General features: G+C 33.9%; 1 protein-coding gene across 1 annotated transcript; it reads right to left on the bottom strand.

Moving 5' to 3' along the window:
- Positions 1-520: 520 nt before the first annotated feature.
- On the bottom strand, positions 521-18997 carry LOC111716620 (uncharacterized). Its single transcript, XM_023492092.1, has 16 exons — positions 18828-18997; positions 17990-18053; positions 16919-16976; positions 15884-15911; positions 15307-15389; positions 13418-14760; positions 10323-10437; positions 8756-8800; positions 8529-8615; positions 7339-7491; positions 6484-6547; positions 5177-5259; positions 3057-3102; positions 2381-2504; positions 1721-1827; positions 521-1235 (listed from the first exon to the last, which is right to left on the bottom strand). Exons 1-16 carry the CDS (start codon positions 18980-18982, stop codon positions 965-967), a joined length of 2826 nt encoding a protein of 941 aa, XP_023347860.1. The 5' UTR covers positions 18983-18997; the 3' UTR covers positions 521-964.
- Between the last annotated feature and the right edge of the window lie 383 nt (positions 18998-19380).

Here is a 19380-nt window from a genome sequence, read left to right as displayed (position 1 = left end):
TATTGTTATTCCAATATTATTGTTATTCCATTTAAACTCGGAAGAATCACGGGAATGTTCTTAGCTTGGTTTGAGATTCTAAATTGAGTGGGTTAACTTCTTAAACGGAAATTTAGTTTCCCGATGAAATTGTTCTGGTGTGGGTAAACGGCGGGAGTAATTATGAGTAATTTGGGCATTGCTGGGTTCCCAAGCTAATATAAACACATTTTTTCTTCTTCCCAAAATCTGTTCAATAACGTTTATTTTATATCTTTAATTTGATCATGATTTTAGTTAATTATCCATTAACGTGCTATATTAGAATCCTACAGCCGTTCTTATTTTATGCACGTAATCCACAGAACAAAACAAACTAAACATACAAACAAAACTCGGATTTGCAAGCTGATAGTGTAACAGCACACCTTTAATATCTTAATTCAACGAATATCAAAAAAAAATTTATTAAAATCCACGAAAAAAAATATCAACACTTAAAATTTAAGATTAAAGACGGGCGCTTCGCGCCTTGGAAACCTGGTATTTAAATCTTTTATTTATCATACAAATACATTAATAACAGTGCTAGAATTATAGAATTTCTTGAAATAACACATTAACATATTTTACATTTTTTTATACAATTACAATATCTTGATCAAAACAATATCAACCGGGATGTTTTGTCATATTTTCTGCTGACAATATCGAAATCTTGAAAATGCTTAGAAATTTATTTTGATTTAATGGGAAGAAGATATATTTAAAATTAAAATATATTTTTTTGACCAATTTTCTCTTTTGGTAAGAACAAATTTTTCTCTTTATGGAGCGAAAAATAAACATTTTGACAGGATTTCTTTTGAAATTTATTGCATTTGTATTGCATGGGACGCAAGTTCCAAACCGTGATTTGGCACAGACCTGAAACTCATTGTCAGGTTTAGAACAAATTCACTGTTTGGAACTTGTGTCCCCTGAATTATATCTGGTATTTCTTCAATAGTTTACAGCCTCCGGCGGAGCAGCAGTTGAAACCTCCGCCACCACAGGAGGGATCCGCCTCAAACTGAGGTTGAAGAACATTATTGCTAGGCGCCAGGTTGACTGGGTCTAGCGCCGGTGCCACATCTTGAGATTTGTTCCAGACTACACTGAAGTAGGATCTGATGGCTGGGATGGATCCTATACAATCAAATACAGCCTTCATGCTCTCACTAGCGGACAGTTCACAATTCTGAGCTAAATATCTCCTGAATAAAAATTAATTTTTATGAATGTTCAATATTCAATGATAGTATTTAACATGTTATAAAGCGGGCCCATAAAACTGTAGAAAAGGAAGACAAGTGATAGACTAAAGTGTGTAGTATACACTTGAAGTGAAACCAAAACACTCTGAAATGGGAAGACGACTTTTATACTTAAGTTCTGACTTTAAATAGTCCAATGAACATAATATCAGCAATTGAGCAGCAGTGTAAACAGGCTCATTTCACTTAAATATTGATTTCATAAAAATCTGAAGTAAAACTATTTGCACTTAATTACATTGCTATAATGTCATATCCATATTGCATTGTTTTTCGGTTCCACTGAAAAATGAGATATTTTTCAAGTTTCTGTTAAACCATTAGCTTTATAACACAATAAAATACGCACAAAATTGCAAAAATATCGGTTTCAAATTCTAGTTGTATGGATCCTACTGTCAGTTATCCAGATAAGTAATGTTTACCTAAGAATGGTGATAAACTCTTCTCTGATTTTGTGAACTTCCTCTTTATTCTCCAACCCAGGGGTCTCAGGGTTATAAAGTACAACAGCCACCATTAAGAAGTACACCTACAATTTTAAAAGCATGGATTCAAAAACAAAGTTTGATAAATTCAGACAACAAAAAGGTCTAAAACAGAGAAATTTAATTTAATGCGCAAAATATGAGGTTTAAACCTTCATTCTACGCAGCTTTCAAGTTTTCAAGAGCACAAAGGGACATGGTTTATAGCTTTAGGGATTCAATAAGAAACACTCTAAGAGAACTGATTAAACCTTTTCCGACTAATGTCGTGGACCTAGTTGATATTTCAAATTATAAATGTTAGATTAAAAAGGCAAAGTTTGAAATAGCAAAAGTTTAAACAATTCGAATAAATAAGATTTAAAAGATTACAGATCTGCACTACATTGAGGTGTACACTAGTCAGATGAGAGTGTGTAAGCAGTATCACCAGTGCTTAAAAGGTATAGCACTAGACCTTCTCAATTCGGATTTGAGAGTGTCCGGCGCTATTTGGCGGAAGCTAGAAAGAGTAAGGATAGGATATCTAGAACAGTGTAACGGTGAATAATTAGTTTCTTTATCAAAGAAAACATTTGTTCAAAAAAATAAACATACCTTTGGGCTTCTAAAGAAGTCCTTCTTGTGCCTGTTTAGGACCTTGAGCAACCCAGTTCTCATGAGGGGGGAGAAGGGCATCAGTTCTATCATAGACTTCAGGTTCCAGATAGGTAGCAGATACCTAGAATATCAGGGTGTCCTTATAAACATCATTATTAAGGAACAACCTTTAAGAGGAGATTCTTTGGTATCCAAAATGGGGGTTTCCAAAATATGGTTTATCTTTATTTAATCTTTGAAATTGGAGATATATCTGGGGGCCTGGACAAAAATAAAGTTTTATTTAGACACCCTGTATAATTGTTACCTTGGTGACACCCTGTATAACTGTTACCTAGGTGACGTACCCTTTATAATTATTACCTTGATGACACCCTGTATAACTGTTACCTTGGTGACACCCTTTATAATTGTTACCTTGGTGACGTACCCTGTATAATTGTTACCTTGGTGACGTACCCTGTATAATTATTACCTTGGTGACGTACCCTGTATAATTATTACCTTGGTGACGTACCCTCTATAATTGCTACCTTGGCGACGTACCCTGTATAATTATTACCTTGGTGACGTACCCTCTATACTTGTAACCTTGGTGACATGGTTATTGGGACAACCTGTATAATTATTACCATGGTGGTACGGTTATTGGGACACCCTGTATAATTATTACCTTGGTGACATGTTGTGTTCGGTCCACCAGCTGACATCATCCGCACCTAGAACAATCGACTCGTTTTCATCTTTAAAGGGACTGTACAAAAACTGACTCTCCAGTGGGAGGCTGCGCGGCGTGTTAAACAGCCCCTGGCTATCAATGCCTCCCCGTCTCAAGTTTATAAATATGTTTTAAAATATGATATTTTCTATGTTTTTGGCTTGGGACAAATCTATATATTTGATTTGATTTGATTTGAATTTCATCTAATCCTCCAATTATAAAGTATCTGTATTTAATGAATTGTTTTCGAGTGGTCCTCTATTTAAAGAATTGCATGTAGATAATTATATTTGCGGTTATGCAGATGCTCTTTATGTGGTTTTCGGATGTGTGTTGCACTGAGAATAACACCTTTTAAAGATAGAAAAAATACGAAATCTTCCTCATTGAAGCTTTAAAATAGGGTTAAAGGCAACCAATGTAAATCAGATTCTTGAATGGAATATCACTTTAAATACAGGGGGTTTCACAAAGAGTGAGACTAAAAGACAACTTTAGTTAATCACTTTTCAGTCTTGGTTATTTGCGGCTTTACGAAGCTATGAAATTTGATCTACTTACTTTTTCGCTTTTAATTGAAAATAAAGAATTTGACTTTTTTTGCAAATGATAAATTTTCCTTTAAAGACAGAATACCAATTTCAATCTAAATCAAATCGTCTAAATTTAAGGAATTTTTTTGGCCATCAACAAATTACAAAATATCATCCTTTGTGCAGGTAACCCTGTAAGGTTGTACCTGCTTTCTTTCAAACTCAATTCCAATCATATGAAATATATATATATTTGTTTCAATCATTTAAAAAAACATATTTATAGCATATTTAGAACAAATTTTTATGTTGCCTGATACAGGGGTGGGGATGGGGGGCTAGAGGCTTTTTTATTTGATATTCTCTTTCATATTTATTCTTTTATGTCTTCAAAGATATGAGAGTAATTCCAAGTAAATCCAAGTAATTCCAAGTAATTCCAAGTAATTCCAAGTAATTCCAAGTAATTCCAAGTAATTCCAAGTAATTCCAAGAAATTCCAACTAATTCCAAGTAATTCCAAGTAATTCGTTGCTACTTATTTTAGAATTATAACTTGGACTCTTGCTCTCTATAAAAACTAGAAGAAAGTTTTTTTTTCTTTCCAAAATTGAATTCAATGATGATGTAATGCTGGAACTTTAGAAGTAGTGATGTTCATGTTTTTGTCAGAGATAAGAGAGATACAAAGATCGATTAACACCTATAATATGCGATATTTTCCACAGCATGTTGTATTGCGTACAAGTACTGTACATGACCAATCAGGAGACATCTGTATTCAGGGATATTTAAGGATCCTTTGAATAGGAAATTCAAAATCTTTTAAAATAGACAATATTCATAAACGTTATGTTTTATGTTTAAAATTGGAGTATTTCTTTAAAAGTTGTAAGACTTAACCCCTGAATGCAACAAGTGGCCGTAAGATGTCAGTCAAAAAACATTACATGGAACCGTAGCATGGCGTGCCGGGACACTATAGGCCTGCTCAGTCTATCCAGGTATAGTGTACGTATGAGCAGTCTGTGTGGTCTGACGTTTATGTTTATGTTATAATTATTTTCAGAACTCCTGGCGGAGTAAATAAGAAAATTTCAGAATGTTGTCATGATATTCATAAGGATTAATATTCAGAAATGGAATGGGACATACAAGGTTACCCATAAAGAATGAGACTGTTAAAAAAGATCTAAAACTCTTAAAAATGTGTCGATTCGAAGGTGAAATTAAATCTTCTTTAATTGGCGTATCAAATTATTTAGCCAAAAAAGAAACAAGTTTACTGTTGCAAGGGAATCGTGAATATAAAAGACAGTATAAATTCCGTACAGTCGTCTGTGAAGTCTCATCCTTTGCTGGTAATCCTGTAGCTTGGTTAATTTGTTTGCAAGGCTCAACATAAATCTGAGAAGTTTTTAAAATCTAGAATTATTGTTAATTCTAAACATTTGCTTTTATTACACTCTTTCGATTTTTGAAAAATTCCAGTACCGGGGGGGGGATATTGTCCCTGCAAAGAAGGAGTAATTATACTACCAAGTGTGTATTTGCACTGTTCTTCATCTTCATGTGTGAAATTCCACAGTTTGAACAGAGATGATCCTGATACAACATTCTCCCTGAACAAATGAAGTATAGAAATAGAATATTTAAAACATTTAAAAAATCATGTCTACAATCTGCATTAAAACAAATAAATCATAAATAAAATATTTAAAAAATTAAATAATCACGTCTACAATCGGCATGAAAACAAATAAAATCATAAATAAAAAATATAAAAAAAATAAGGAATTCATGTCTACAATCTTTATAAAAACAAATAAATTATAGATATGAAATTTAAAAAGTTTAAAAATCCATGTCGGCATCAAATCTTTTTATAATTTGTTTGAAAAAAGAGCAAAAGATGGCAACGTAGAATGTGTAACCTCTCAGTGTATTCTGACATCACAAGTGTCAACTTAGTTTTTGTGTCCGACAAAATCATAATAGTGATAATTTAAAAATAAAGTCCTTTTCTTACAGTAAAATAAGCGCAATTTTATATTTTCTTTATTTTCTGTTTTTAAACTTTTTTATTTAATCTTGGAAAACATGTCAGCTGATTTATAAGAAAATGTCATTTTCATTGACTTGTGACGTCGTGCAAATTTGGTTAATTTTTCTGTTGCCACCTAGTGTACTTGATAATCTATTTGAGAAAGAGTTTTTAACTGTCTCTACGACCATCATTTGCTTTACTTAAATGGACTGCACAGACAATGTTTTAAGTGACTTACTATTTACCATCAACGATTCACAGTGTTAACCTTAAAAGTCTTTTCTGGTCAAATACGAATGAAATATCCTTGTTTTATCTAAGAATGGATTATTTTCAATTGCGGTTGTTAAAAGTGACTTGCAAATATTTTTAAAGAAGAGTAACTTGAAATTAAAACTTTAGTTCCGTTAAAACAATAAGATTTATTACAGATAAGCAATCAATCTTTTAAAGAAATTTGCGCCTCCAACTTTGTTACAGAAAGAATATTCCTCTGCCTCCGATCATCTAATATCTTTTTACTTATGCTCTTCAAATAATATTTATCATATAAGTGCTTTAAAAATTGCCTCCTAATCTTAGAGAATATTCATCTGAGATGAAAGTGTTACAATATTTGTGTCCAAACCTCCGAAAATATTAATTTCAAATGTCACAAGCGTGAATTGACTCCAAACTTTTGTGAATATTTATTGGAGACATAAGTGTTAAAAGAATTGCCTCCAAACCTTGTGAGTGCCTCCAATTACTAAGATAATATTAAACTGAAAATTTGCTTCCAATCCACCCATTTAATTACCTAAGAAGAGTGACAATATCTGCTTCTGAGAGTCTTGATCCTTCTCCATATTCCAACATAAATGCTGAAAATAAACAGATCTTATCATGTGTATCAAGGTCCATCCTATTCTTTGTCCATCCTATCCCTATATCTCGCCTATTCCTGGCTCACCTTAACCCTAATCAGTCCAATCCCTGGTTCACCCTATCCCAGGTCCCCTATCCCTGTTCCATCTTATCCATGGTCCCCTTATCCTGGTCCACACTATCCCTGGCCTCCCTATAACTGGTCCACCCTATCACTGGTCCACCCTATCCCTGGTCCACCCTATCCCTAATCCTCACCCTTTCCCTGGTCCATCCTATGCCTGGTCCATCCTATCCCTAGCCCACCTTTTCACTGGTCCATCCTATCCCTGGTCCACCCTATCCCTAGACCACCTTATCACTGGTCCATCCTATCCCTGGTCCATCCTATCCCTAGACCACCTTTTCACTGGTCCATCCTATCCCTGGTTTACCCTATCCCTAGCCCACCTTATCACTGGTCCATCCTATCCCTGGTCCATCCTATCCCTAGACCACCTTATCTCTGGTCCATCCTATCCCTGGTCCATCCTATCCCTAGACCACCTTATCTCTGGTCCATCCTATTCCTATCCCTAGCCCACCTTATCACTGGTCCATCCTATCCCTGGTCCATCCTATCCCTAGACCACCTTATCTCTGGTCCATCCTATCCCTGGTCCACCCTAGCCCTAGCCCACCTTATCACTGGTCCACACTATCCCTGGGCCACCCTATCCCTTGTCCACCCAATCCCTAGCCCAACCTATCACTGGTCCACTCTATCGTCTATCCCTGGTCCTCCTACCTATGAGCCTGGATCTGATTTGTCTACTGCTCTGAAGATAGAAGGATGGACACATCTTTCCTCCTCTCTTCAACCAGTCCATGTAGTATCCTAGAACCTGAGGACCCATACTGAAGTTAGACCATCGGTTCCAGAACAGTTGTGCTCGGTTCTCTTTAATATATCATAGATTATACAAAACAGGACACTCATCTTGGAAATGGCGCTAAGACAGCGACTCAAAAACATCCTTTCAAAAAACAGCGCCAACAATGGACGGGCAAACAAGAAGAGAACTTGCGGACGCGCTGATGGAGAAAGGATGAAAAAATATGAACATTTGAATTAATTAACTTTGCCTAGTACCATTTCAAGTAAGTATTTGGGTCGGTTGAGCATTTTTTTAAAGGTCTTATCGATAAATTATTCCAGCTCTGAGCAATAATGATTGGTCTTATACTGTGTTCGCCTTGGTAACCGCCAAAAAACGTTCTTTGAAAATTTTTTTTTCGGAAATGAAGTCCTAAATTTTGGCACTAAAAAAGTCCTGTGGAAAAAAGTCCCTGCAGACATAAAAAATCTCTAGAAATAAAGTCCTACCATTTTGAGGCTTTATTTTTTTCTGACTTTTTCTCAGGTTCCAGTATGATTTTATACAAAAAAGTCCCCGGAAAAAGTCCTCTTGAAGTGGAAAATGCATAAGAACAAAGGATGTTTACAACCATGGAAAAAAGGGCCTTGATACTAAAAACACCTCGGGCTATATTCAATAAGTTGATGCAGAAGAGAAAGTCCTTTTTATGAAAACTTCTCAGACTTAACCTCATGTTCCCAAGACTTTTTTTCTTGGTATTGTTTTTCTTCTGATTTATTTTTTTCAGTACTCTAATTCCTTTGATCTTATTTCCTGAGACTTTATTGACAGCCCCCATATTATTTTAGGAAAAAAAGCCTCAGGAAATCAAAACTCAGGACTTTATTTCCAGTGACATTTTGTCCTAGGACTTCAGAAAATTGGGACTTTTTTACCAAAGTTTTGATTTCCATGTTTTTTTCCAGAAACTCTCATAACAGTGACTTTATTAAACAGATTCATTAGCCTTGGCCCTTTCTTTTAAAGATAGTTTCTCAAATTTTGTAATTGAATTACCATGAAGTTTGAGTCTGTTTATTGTTTTTTTTTTAATTTTTTGAATTGTACAGAATTCTACCTAGGTATTTTGTTTCTTCTACAGTGTAGAGTTCCAGGGCCTTTACTAGATCTATATTTAGAACTATCTTTAAAAGTTCATTCTCATCTTAACAAAAAAACAGCTTTTAATTCTTTGTTAAATTAAATATTTTTTATAAAAATAAGATTTCTTCCAAGATAGATAATAATGTTTTTCGGTAAAAATTAATACAGCAAATTTTTTTTTTTAATTTAGTGTTTTTTTCCCTATATTAAATTGTTCTTCAGCCCCCTCTGATGGTTCTGTCTCCTCTAAATATATTTCCATTAAAAAATCTATTATTTCAATAAAAATTATGATTAAAAATAAGGGGAACACTTAAAATTTGAAATGCGTTGCTTAGGCCTTTTTATAACTGGCAATGACGAGTTTAAGTAGTTAAAAACATTGAGAGCTATAAAAACGAATTAATAAAAAAAATTAAAACTTAAAATCTACATTAATCTACCTCACTTTTAGTCATTTGACCATAATTACCTGCAATCATACCATTATAAAATCTAGTAGTAAAAGAGCCAAAATATATATATATCATAAATCATGTCAATATCAATCATATCTATGACTAGATTACACTGGAGATAGTATTATTTAAAGCTTAATAAAACGCTGCGTCAAACATCTTGCTCTGAGAGAATAAAATGGAGTTAAATGAAACCCCGCGAAAAAATTATTGTAAATAAGATTAAGGACTAATTAGGTACAAGAAAATATTATTGTAAATAAGATTAAGGACTAATTAGGTACAAGAAAAAATTATTGTAAATAAGATTAAGGACTAATTAGGTACAAGAAAAAATTTGAGAAATTATCATAAAATGGACAAATTATGACATTGTCAATTGATAAGAAAAGATAAAAATCTGAATATATATGTAAGTTTGATATATTAGAGCCTGCCTCTGGATCTAGGGGGTGCATTTCTACGGGGTTGCACATGGGTACCGGCCCCCCAACTTTGCCCCTGCTTTATATATAGAAATAAAGCATTAGTTTAAGATTTTAAAGGTGACATGGGATCTATTATAACCTAAACATATTAATCATATTTTTTTGGTAATATGAGTAAACATTCTCGCTCACTGGAGCATTAGATGTTAATTTTTTGTTAAAAACTATGATTTATTGAGATTCCCTTCTAAAATGTAATACTTTGTACATGTCTGCTGATGTTGATCTTCTCTTAATTTTTTTTTTGAAGTTAAGGAGAAATTCAATCTTTACCAAAAATAGCACAGTTTAGCGTGCAATGCGGTTTTAAATTATCTAAAATCAGATCAGTAGATAGATAGAAAGATGGATTTAGATATATTTAAACCTAATTTCACGCCAATTCGTGTTATTTCATATAAAATTGAATTTCTCTCTTCCCTCAAAAACATTTTCAGAGAAGACCAACATCGGCAGGAATGTACAAAATATTATATTTACGAGACAATCGCAAGACATTTTGCTGGAGGAGATATGGGTGCGGCTAGAAAGCGTTACGGGTGAGCCCGTTGCCGCAATTCTATGTTTGTGAGTAAATTGCAGGATGGAGGCTATACGGGTGCTGCTTGCCTCCCCCCCCCCTTGCTAGAGTATGGGCATTCTCATGCAAACCAAGGGCAACAAATACAATTTGGTTGGAAAAGTCAAGTTGATCTGGTCTCAATATTTGGTATAATTTTCATAATGTCTGACGGATGCTACATTGTTAACTTGTAATTACACGTAAAACCCCGTAATGTTAACGCACAAATTATACAGAGGTTGTCACTCAGGGATGTATACCTGTGAGGGAAAGTGGTTGATTAGCAGTAAACTTTTCATACTTGCTCTGATATTGAGCCATATACTGGTAAATCATCCTTTCTGTATACTCATCCTCGTCTCTTCTCAATCCACACTAATTACAATATTGTGTGTTACTACTGATATTCATGAATATCATATCAGGGTCTTAAAATTTTTAATTAGTTCTAGAGCTTTAGAATGAGATTCTAGAATGCATATTATCCTGATATAATTAAAGGGACTGCAAGCGTAATTTCAAGTGATCCTCCATGCAAAAATGGCAAAGCTGATTTACAACGGTATCCTTCTCGCTCATAGGAGAGGTTCTCCAAAGTTCCTTCTTTGTGAAACGGAGCTGAGAGCAGGAATGAGAGCGATCCCAGGATTGGGTCTAGTTTAAGCGCTGAGTGGAATGCGGGACTAAAGGAATACAGAAACTCAAAAATCAGGGATGAAGTACACACTGATCGGTTTTTTACTTATCCTGCTCTTAAAAATGGAACTGAACTTATCCTGCACTTAAGAGTGGATTGCTAGGAAAGATCTTATCCAGAGTTGGGCATAAAAAGGATATGTGTACTCCTAACATGCATAATGTGGCGCAAAATACTATGAGTTTATCAATTCCACACAAGTCGGAAATGACTATAAATTGAAAAGTAGGCTTTTTTTTCAGCAAACGCCTCTTCCAATCCTATTTCAAACTTCCAACTCCTCCAAACTATCCATACTTCAACGTATGCATGCTGGCAGGCCTATATTTATTTGAGAACTAGCTTAGAATATAATTGCAGAAACCTTCACCCACCTGGTCCTCCCTTCTCATTTAAAACAGTGTAAGTAACTGTGATGAGTCAGGATAACTGCAAAAAGGAAAGCGACATATAAAACCAAGACATGCCTAGTCTGAAAAATAAAGCACATAAAGAGTGTAGGAACAGGGTGTCTTCTTTTTGAAAATTTAACCAAGAACATGATGGAACATTGAAGCACAAGAAAGAACATTGGAAAACAAGAGTGTAGTACAGAAAAGTACAACAAGAATTGTTACATGGTGTGCACAGACATGTGAGCACCCGGTTTAATTGCTTTGACTTTTTTGTTTCTATTTCCATTTCGGTTTCTTTGCTAAAGTGACTTGCGATTTTTTTCTTTTAAGAAGTAATAGAGAATTTCATAGAAATTAAAACTTTTTAAGTCGGAAAAACAACATTATCATCCACATTTTGGATCAGAGTAGTAAGAGTCGGGCATATGTATGCAAAGGTCACTTGAAATTATGCTTACAGTCCCTTTTAAGAGATAAAAAACAATCTACAATATGACTTTGATAATAAAAGAGTGATAATTCTGATCGACTCTGATTAAGGAAATAGCCAAATATTTTTATTAGTTTTGTTGAGTTGAGTGCAATGTAGAATTTAAAGAATCCCCAGAGGAGATTTAAAACTCGATGAGCCCCCCAAATTTCTTTTTTCTTTAAGAAGCTTTGTTTCATAGAAAATTCTTAAAGATAAACTTCTAGACGTCTCCAGCCCTTTAAATTCTTAAAGGTAAACTTCTAGACGTCTCCAGCCCTTTAAATTTTTAATGGTAAACTTCTAGACGTCTCCAGCCCTTTAAATTTTTAATGGTAAACTTCTAGACGTCTCCAGCCCTTTAAATTTTTAAAGGTAAACTTCTAGACGTCTCCAGCCCTTTAAATTCTTAAAGATAAACTTCTAGACGTCTCCAGCCCTTTTAATTCTTAAAGGTAAACTTCTAGACGTCTCCAGCCCTTTAAATTCTTAAAGATAAACTTCTAGACGTCTCCAGCCCTTTTAATTCTTAAAGGTAAACTTCTAGACGTCTCCAGCCCTTTAAATTTTTAATGGTAAACTTCTAGACGTCTCCAGCCCTTTAAATTTTTAAAAAGTTCACTGTTCACTATATTTTCACCAGTTTAATATCTGACCTCCTAATGTCGATCAGATATCATATATATATTGAGCTTTCTCAGGGTTCCCGTTAATGATACTTGTAACGGCCTAAATATCTTTCTACAGACTTAAACTTTATCCATTTCAGCCACGCACAACCATGAGTACATTTGAATATCCGAGATGGGCCAACCTTTGCGCTCCTAGTTTGGACTGTACCGCCAATTTACAACTACTAAAGCAGCAGACCTGTGTGTAGCATGTTCTATAGAGGTTGGGTAACTCTAGAAAGTCAAAGGAGGCTAAGTCTTTATTGTAGAAAGGATCCTTGAAGATTTTTTAAGTTGTCATCTACATTTTAGCAAACAAAAGAATTGAGTCTTTGCTACAAACTTAAATTTTTAAATCCCTATATCTAAACAACCTGATGGTGTAAATGTTTGGTATTTCAAACTTAAATTATTTGATCAAACAAAATTCATAGTTTGAAACATCTATGGTTTACATTGGGTTGAAAAGATATAGGGATTAGAAAATCAGAGTTTGTGGCAAATACTCAATTCCTTAGTATATTTTCTTAGAACCTCTTTGGAGCTAATGGTGTCCAAATCTTTGCCATTTTTCAAAACTTGCTTTACAACTTTGTTAGCAGCACTACAGCAGATGTCAAACTCATCAAAAATCATCAATTTAGTCCGCTTGGAGACTATTGCCTTGTCCATATCATTATCCTCTGATGTATTTTGGATCATGTCATAGGTGTCTGCTTTATATTTGGAAAGTTTTGGCACGAATTTTTTGTGTATCGAGCATCCCAACTTCCAAGTGTCCTTTTTGCCTGGTTGGTATTTAAAACATTTCCGTGCTGTGACAACGGAGCTAAACAACCACTGATAACATAGCTATAGAAATAGAAAACTTGATGAGAAAAATCAGTTAACCAGGATGGATTCAGTGAGCTTTGAAAAAAAATACAGGGTTGAAATAGGATTAAAGTGCCTTTAACAAATATTTTACAAAACTTATTGAACTGCACACATCATATATTCTGATAAACTGCTCCCTTTAACATTCTTAATTATATATATACTGCTGGGAACAAGAATTTTGAAGAAGATTTTTATTTCTCAGTTTTTTAATTTTCTTTTTTCAATCCCTGTATTTTAAAATTACCTGTTTGCTGTTTGTTGGACACACTGTGGATAGGTATCTGAGTTTTGTCTCCTCATCCTGACCCTGACCAACCTTGTCGGTCATCCCAAAGTTGGGTTTCGATGTAAAGGTAAACCCACGATCATGTTTAGTAGTACTGCAGTATTCTAGTTGGGATACAGAGGTGTCTTTCATTCCCAATTCAATGTTGGATAAATTACTGAATCCCAAGTTTGGTTTGGAAGTGTGGCTGCATTCAATTATAGAATTAGTTGTCTCATGATATTCAAATTCGGATTTCAGTGTTTTTCTGAAACCCATGTCATCTGTAGAGGTATTCCCAAATCCCAAGACAGATTCGGTTATATTTCTGAATCCCAAGACAGGTTCAGAGGCATTGCTAAATCCCAAATCAAGTTCAGAAGTAACGCTGAATCCCAAGTCAGATTCAGAGGCATTGCTGAATCCCAAATTATTGCTAAGTCCCGTTTCACGGTAATGTAAGTAAGAATTTAAAGAATCACTGACTTCCATGTTAGAAATGGAGATGTTGTCAAATCCCGAGCCTAAATCAGGATTTAATGTATTACTGAATTCCATTTTAATTTCAGAAGTATTGGCAAGACCCAAATCAAGTTGAAAAGTATCGCTGACCCCCATATCAGCTGGGTTGGAACGATTAGGAAGACTAGAACCAATATTGGGGGACTTCAATGTGACTCGATAGAAGTCAGTTGGAAAAATTGTTGGATGTTCAGTGCTGTGATGTTTCATTTTCTCGTTATTAAATAAGTTCTGTGTTGTTCCATATTCTCTTATTTGAAAAGAACTGACATTTTTAGCATCAGCGGTGACCGGAATCACATGAGAAGATAATCCGTTTAAGGCTGCTTCATCAATGCTTGTGTAATCAGTGTCATCAATGTTATTTGAAGGAATACATTTTACATATCCAGCAGTTCCGGGGACTGAAACTTCAGAAGCTAAGTTTAATTCAGGTTTACCGATCATAGTTTTCATGTTCAATTTATTTGTATCCAAGTCAGAAAATGTCAAATTTTCATGTTCTTTCTGATTGTTCAGTAAACTTTCTATTTCATGGAGAACATCATCTTTCATCCCTCCTTCTAAATCGGGAACTAGAGAACTAGGAAATATTACTGATTCAATCTGCTCTTGCTCAACATCTGACGAAATTGAAGAGTTTCTGTCAAATGTCGTCTTCTTTCGACCCCGCGTTACAGTTTCCACTTTGTACGGATGAACACGTTGATGAGATAAAGGACTGAGGTGAATAGATTCATCATCTGAGGTTAGATAATCTCCGAGGGAGACGGATCTGTAATCCATTAGGTTGGTTCCACCTGGAGTTTTAGGGCTGGGTACAATCAAACTTTTACCGCCATAAAATCAACAACCTATTATTCCCCCAACGAGATACAAAATTGTAACTCGTTGGGGTAATTAAGTAAAATAATATCCCGCTCTGCAAAGTTTTCGTAAAAAATATCGCGCATTTTTATCTAAAAAGATCCGATAAAATTGTGTTAATTTTTTTCCTTGTAAAATTAAAATTTACTTAACCACAGTCTTAGGTTGAAGTCAAATTTCATGAACTTATCTGTAAAATGTAAAGTGTAATTGTGAACAACTAATTTTAATCAGTTGGTTCACAATTAACGGAACAGACAGGCTCATCAAGTAGCCGTTCATTTGTAGGAATAGCTGAACATTTACCCTTCGTAAATCAAGTTATTGTTCGTTAACGATTCGTTTTTTAACAGTGTTAATGGCTAGATATATTTTTTTTAAACGCCTCTTTTTGTTTCGTTAAAGATAAAATTTTTTTTCAGTTTAGCAATTATTTTCCGTTAAGTTTCAGAAACTGGCAGAAAGTTCGCCAGCCCTACCCTGAGATAGAGAATTATTGCTCCCTGGACTAGTAGAGGAAACAAATGGGGAGGGAAGAATGTCGTCTTCTCCGGGCGTGAAACTATCAAACATTTTATTTCTCATGAAATGACGATTTATTTACTGTAAACTCTGGTTCATTTCAAGTACCGTGCCGACATTAAAGCATCTGGAGCAAGCTTTACACTCAACAGTTCACATTCAGACCAAATAAGGCAAAATGGGACGGTACCAAGTTATAAACAAATTTGTGTGAATTAATTTGACAGAAAAGGACTTCAGCAAATTAGGACTTCATTATGCCAAAGTTTTTTTTCCAGGTTTTTTTCCCAGAAACATATTTTCCTGTGACTTTCTTACATAGATTCCATTTTTTTCTAGAAACTTATTTTCTTGTGACTTTCATCCATAGATTCTGTTTTGAATAAGTAAATGCCTGACTCATGGTTCTTGGACTATTTGAAATTATAACTTGAGTCTAAAAGTCGTCTTAATATATCAGTGCTTTCTGGTTCTCACTGTATGGGGTTAGTAAACATTAAAGGAATTTCAACCATTTTGAGAGAAACAAATTTCCTTGTGGTGCTCGGAGTTATGCCTGGACCTAAACATGTTTTTTCCTAAGTCCTCAAAGGGACTGTACGCGTAATTTAAAGGGAGGCTCCATGCAAAGATGGCAATTCCCGATTCCCAAAGGTACCCTACCTTTTCTGATCAAAAAAGTGAAAGACACACACAAAAAGTAATTATTTCTTTTTATAATCAAGGAATGCGAATTCACTTTCGCAGTAAGTAAATAAAATAAAATAAAAAGTTTAGAGAGACAAAAAAATGGATATCTAATTCATACTTAATCAGCCAAAGCTTTCGAGGGTATCTTTGTAAATAGGACATTGCCATCCTTGCAAGGAGGGTCACTTGAAATTACGCTAACAGTTCCTTAAAAGACGACTTTTTATTCCTGGTGATTTTCAGTTTAAAAATAGATTTTAAATGTTCATATTTCTTTAAAAAGAAACTAAAGCTTCTGGTACATTTGATTAGTGGAAATAAGGATAAACTTTTAACTGCATCCATCAATAATGCCAATGTTTAGATAACTTTCTAAAAAAAGTGGTTTAATATGATTCAAAGAAGAATTGTTACATACAGGGTGTCCCAATAAACATGGGAATTCAGTGACCAATTCGATATCGTCTTTTAAAATAATTCTTTGATTTGGTATAGTGATACCTACTGAGAAAGCTGTAATCTGTAAGAGTTTCGTCTCTATGTTCACATTTTGTTTGTTTATGTTTTGACTGCATACGGTTTTACTTTATAAAACAAGAAAATTGCAGTATACGAACAGAGTAAAGCTTGTCAGTCTTCACTGTTCATTATGCGGAGACATTATAGACACATCTGAACAGTCTTTTACCCTTTTCATAAAATAAACGCTAGCAGACATAATAATATTTTGGCTTTTGAAATTAGGTATTACAATGCTAATTCATAACAAAGACGATATCGAATTCGTCACTGAATTCCCATGTTTTTTGGGACACCCTGTAGATTAAATATTTGAAAAAAAAATCAAGAAACAATGTAAATACACGCAAAAGGATTTACCTGCAGATGGCGGAGAAACCGTTGTTTCTTTTTTCTCTAAAAGTTTTCGAAATCTGGTCTGAAATAAAAAAAAAATATAAATATCACGTGAATTCAAACTTTATGATATAATCTAGCTTTTGCGTTGCCCAGGCTTAAATAACACTTTACAAAATATAAAAGTAATAGGCTTTTAGGGCGCTTCGTGCCCATCTTTTAATTCAACTTTTAATTATGACTTTATCTGTGAGCATCTCTTTGTACAGTATAAAACAAAAACAAAAAAGTTTGCGGATTTCATAATATTTTATTTGCGCATTTTCAAAATTTTACAAAAATAAAAAACTTTTAAACACAATTTTTTTAAAAATTTTGATCATTCATAAACCTTCCATGGGTTCACGTGAGGTCACACACAAAATTTGGGCCCGATCGGTTCAGCCGGTTGACGTTTATTGGATACAAACAAACAGACAAAAAATAACAGATACCCAGACAAGTTAAATTTATATATAGATAAAAAATATGAAAACTCTTCTGTGAAGCATGATTTTAGTCTTAAAATGAAACCCTTCCTTTAAAGATCTCTGGAGTAACTTGCTTTTGTATTTTTTCTTCTGTTCCATAACCAAACATGTTTAGTATTTTTTCTTCTGTTCCTAACCAAACATGTTTAGTATTTTTTCTTCTGTTCCTAACCACACATGTTTAGTATTTTTTCTCCTGTTCCTAACCACACATGTTTAGTATTTTTTCTCCTGTTCCTAACCAAAAATGTTTAGTATTTTTTCTTCTGTTACTAACCAAACATGTTTAGTATTTTTTTGTGTGAACTACATTGTCTGCGATAAGGGTAACAAATTGAAAATAATTCACTCCTGAATTCTTAGTTTTCATTTAAAGGTATAATATATAGCTCCAAGAAGAATTACATCTTCATTTTATTTTTTTATTCATTTGTTTTTAGATTTCATTTTTTTACACCATTATAGGTTGCAAAAATAGTAGAATCAGAAAATATGAGTTTGTGGTAAAAACTCAATTCCTTTGCGGAACCTTAAATATTTCAAAATAATAAAAATAAATTTTCACCTTCTTTTCAGCTTCATTTAGGATAAATGTTGGTCGCATTCCTATACTCAGACATTTATTATACCTTAACAAATGTAATATAGTAATATACAGTATTTAGTGGATTTTAATCCTTTCATTTTTCACTTTTTTCAAAATTTATTTGTGAGATTATTCACAGTAGAACCTACAAAACTGTAGAATAGAAAGATGACATTTATGCAATCTTTGGAATATTAAAACTTGATTCTAACAGTCGTCTCCCTATTCTATATTTATATAATCCCAATGTACTACAATCAGAAATTCTATTTCTTCCAATTTTTGGTTTTCACAAGTGACATCGTAAAAGATTTAAATTTAACAATCAGAAAGCAAGAATCTGTACATACATATGTATAAGCTGTAAAACGTGTATTCACTTTACAACTTGTAACTTAATGTACAATTTCTTCTTACAGTACTCTGTTTTCCTACTGTACAATGTTTTCCTATTGTACAATGTTTTCCTACTGTACAACGTGTATCTACTGTACAATGTATATCTACTGAACAATTTTTACCTACTGTACAATATTTTTACCTACTGTGCAATGTTTATCCACTGTACAATGTTTACCTACTTAACAATTTTTACCTACTGTACAATGTTTATCTACTATACAATCCTTACCTCCTGTACAATGTTTTACTTACTGTACAATGTTATCTACTATACAATGTGTATCTACTGTTCAATGTATACCTACTGTAAATGTGCAATGTTTATCTGCTATCCAATTATTATCTACTGTACGATGTTTATCTACTTTACAATGTTTACCTGCTGTACAATGTTTCTCTTCTGTACAATGTTTACCTACAAGCTGTACAATGTTTTCTATCAGCTGGAGTTATCGCGCATTTTCCCTCTCTCTTGCACACTTCATCTGGACCTCGTTGTGTGGCGCGCCTAAAAATATAAAAACAGCAAATTCTACGTTTTCTTTCTTTTAATTTTTTCTCATGAAACATTTATTTCAAGGTTTGAGAACTTGATCCATCTAATTCATACTTCTTTAGACAAATCTTTTAAAGGTATTATTGTCAATCGGACTTCTTTGCATTGCCATGTCACTTAAAACTAAACTTTCAGACCCTTTAAGTTTACTTTTGTGGTAACCTACCCCCTGTCCATTAGTACAAAAAAAAATTGCGGATTTTTCTGTTTTCAATGGCGGAGTGCCGAAATATTTTCCAAACCAAATTAGTTTTTTGGCCAACTTTTAAATTCTGATCGGCAATGAACCTTCTTAATTGTGGATTTATTTATTGGATACAAACAGGCCAGCAAAATACATGTCATGATCATTATTTATTTACCCCTTGACCGATTTGACTCAAACTTTAATTTAAAAACTCTGTAGAAACCC

Source organism: Eurytemora carolleeae, unplaced genomic scaffold (genome assembly GCF_000591075.1).
Source record: "Eurytemora carolleeae unplaced genomic scaffold, Eaff_2.0 scaffold2131, whole genome shotgun sequence".
Lineage (NCBI taxonomy): Eukaryota > Metazoa > Arthropoda > Copepoda > Calanoida > Temoridae > Eurytemora > Eurytemora carolleeae.
The sequence above is the reverse complement of the archived record's forward strand: the minus strand, read 5'-3'. Positions and strand labels throughout refer to the sequence as shown.

Bases quoted from the DNA above. Each gene is read 5' to 3' on its own strand.
- LOC111716620 (XM_023492092.1), bottom strand. From the start codon at position 18,982: ATGTTTCATGAGAAAAAATTAAAAGAAAGAAAACGTAGAATTTGCTGT. The intron at 15,912-16,918 runs GTAAATCCTTTT...AAACATGTTTAG, and splicing joins GGTTTCTCCGCCATCTGCAG to GTCCAGGCATAACTCCGAGC. The intron at 14,761-15,306 runs GTAGGGCTGGCG...CTAAAACTCCAG, and splicing joins CAATAATTCTCTATCTCAGG to GTGGAACCAACCTAATGGAT.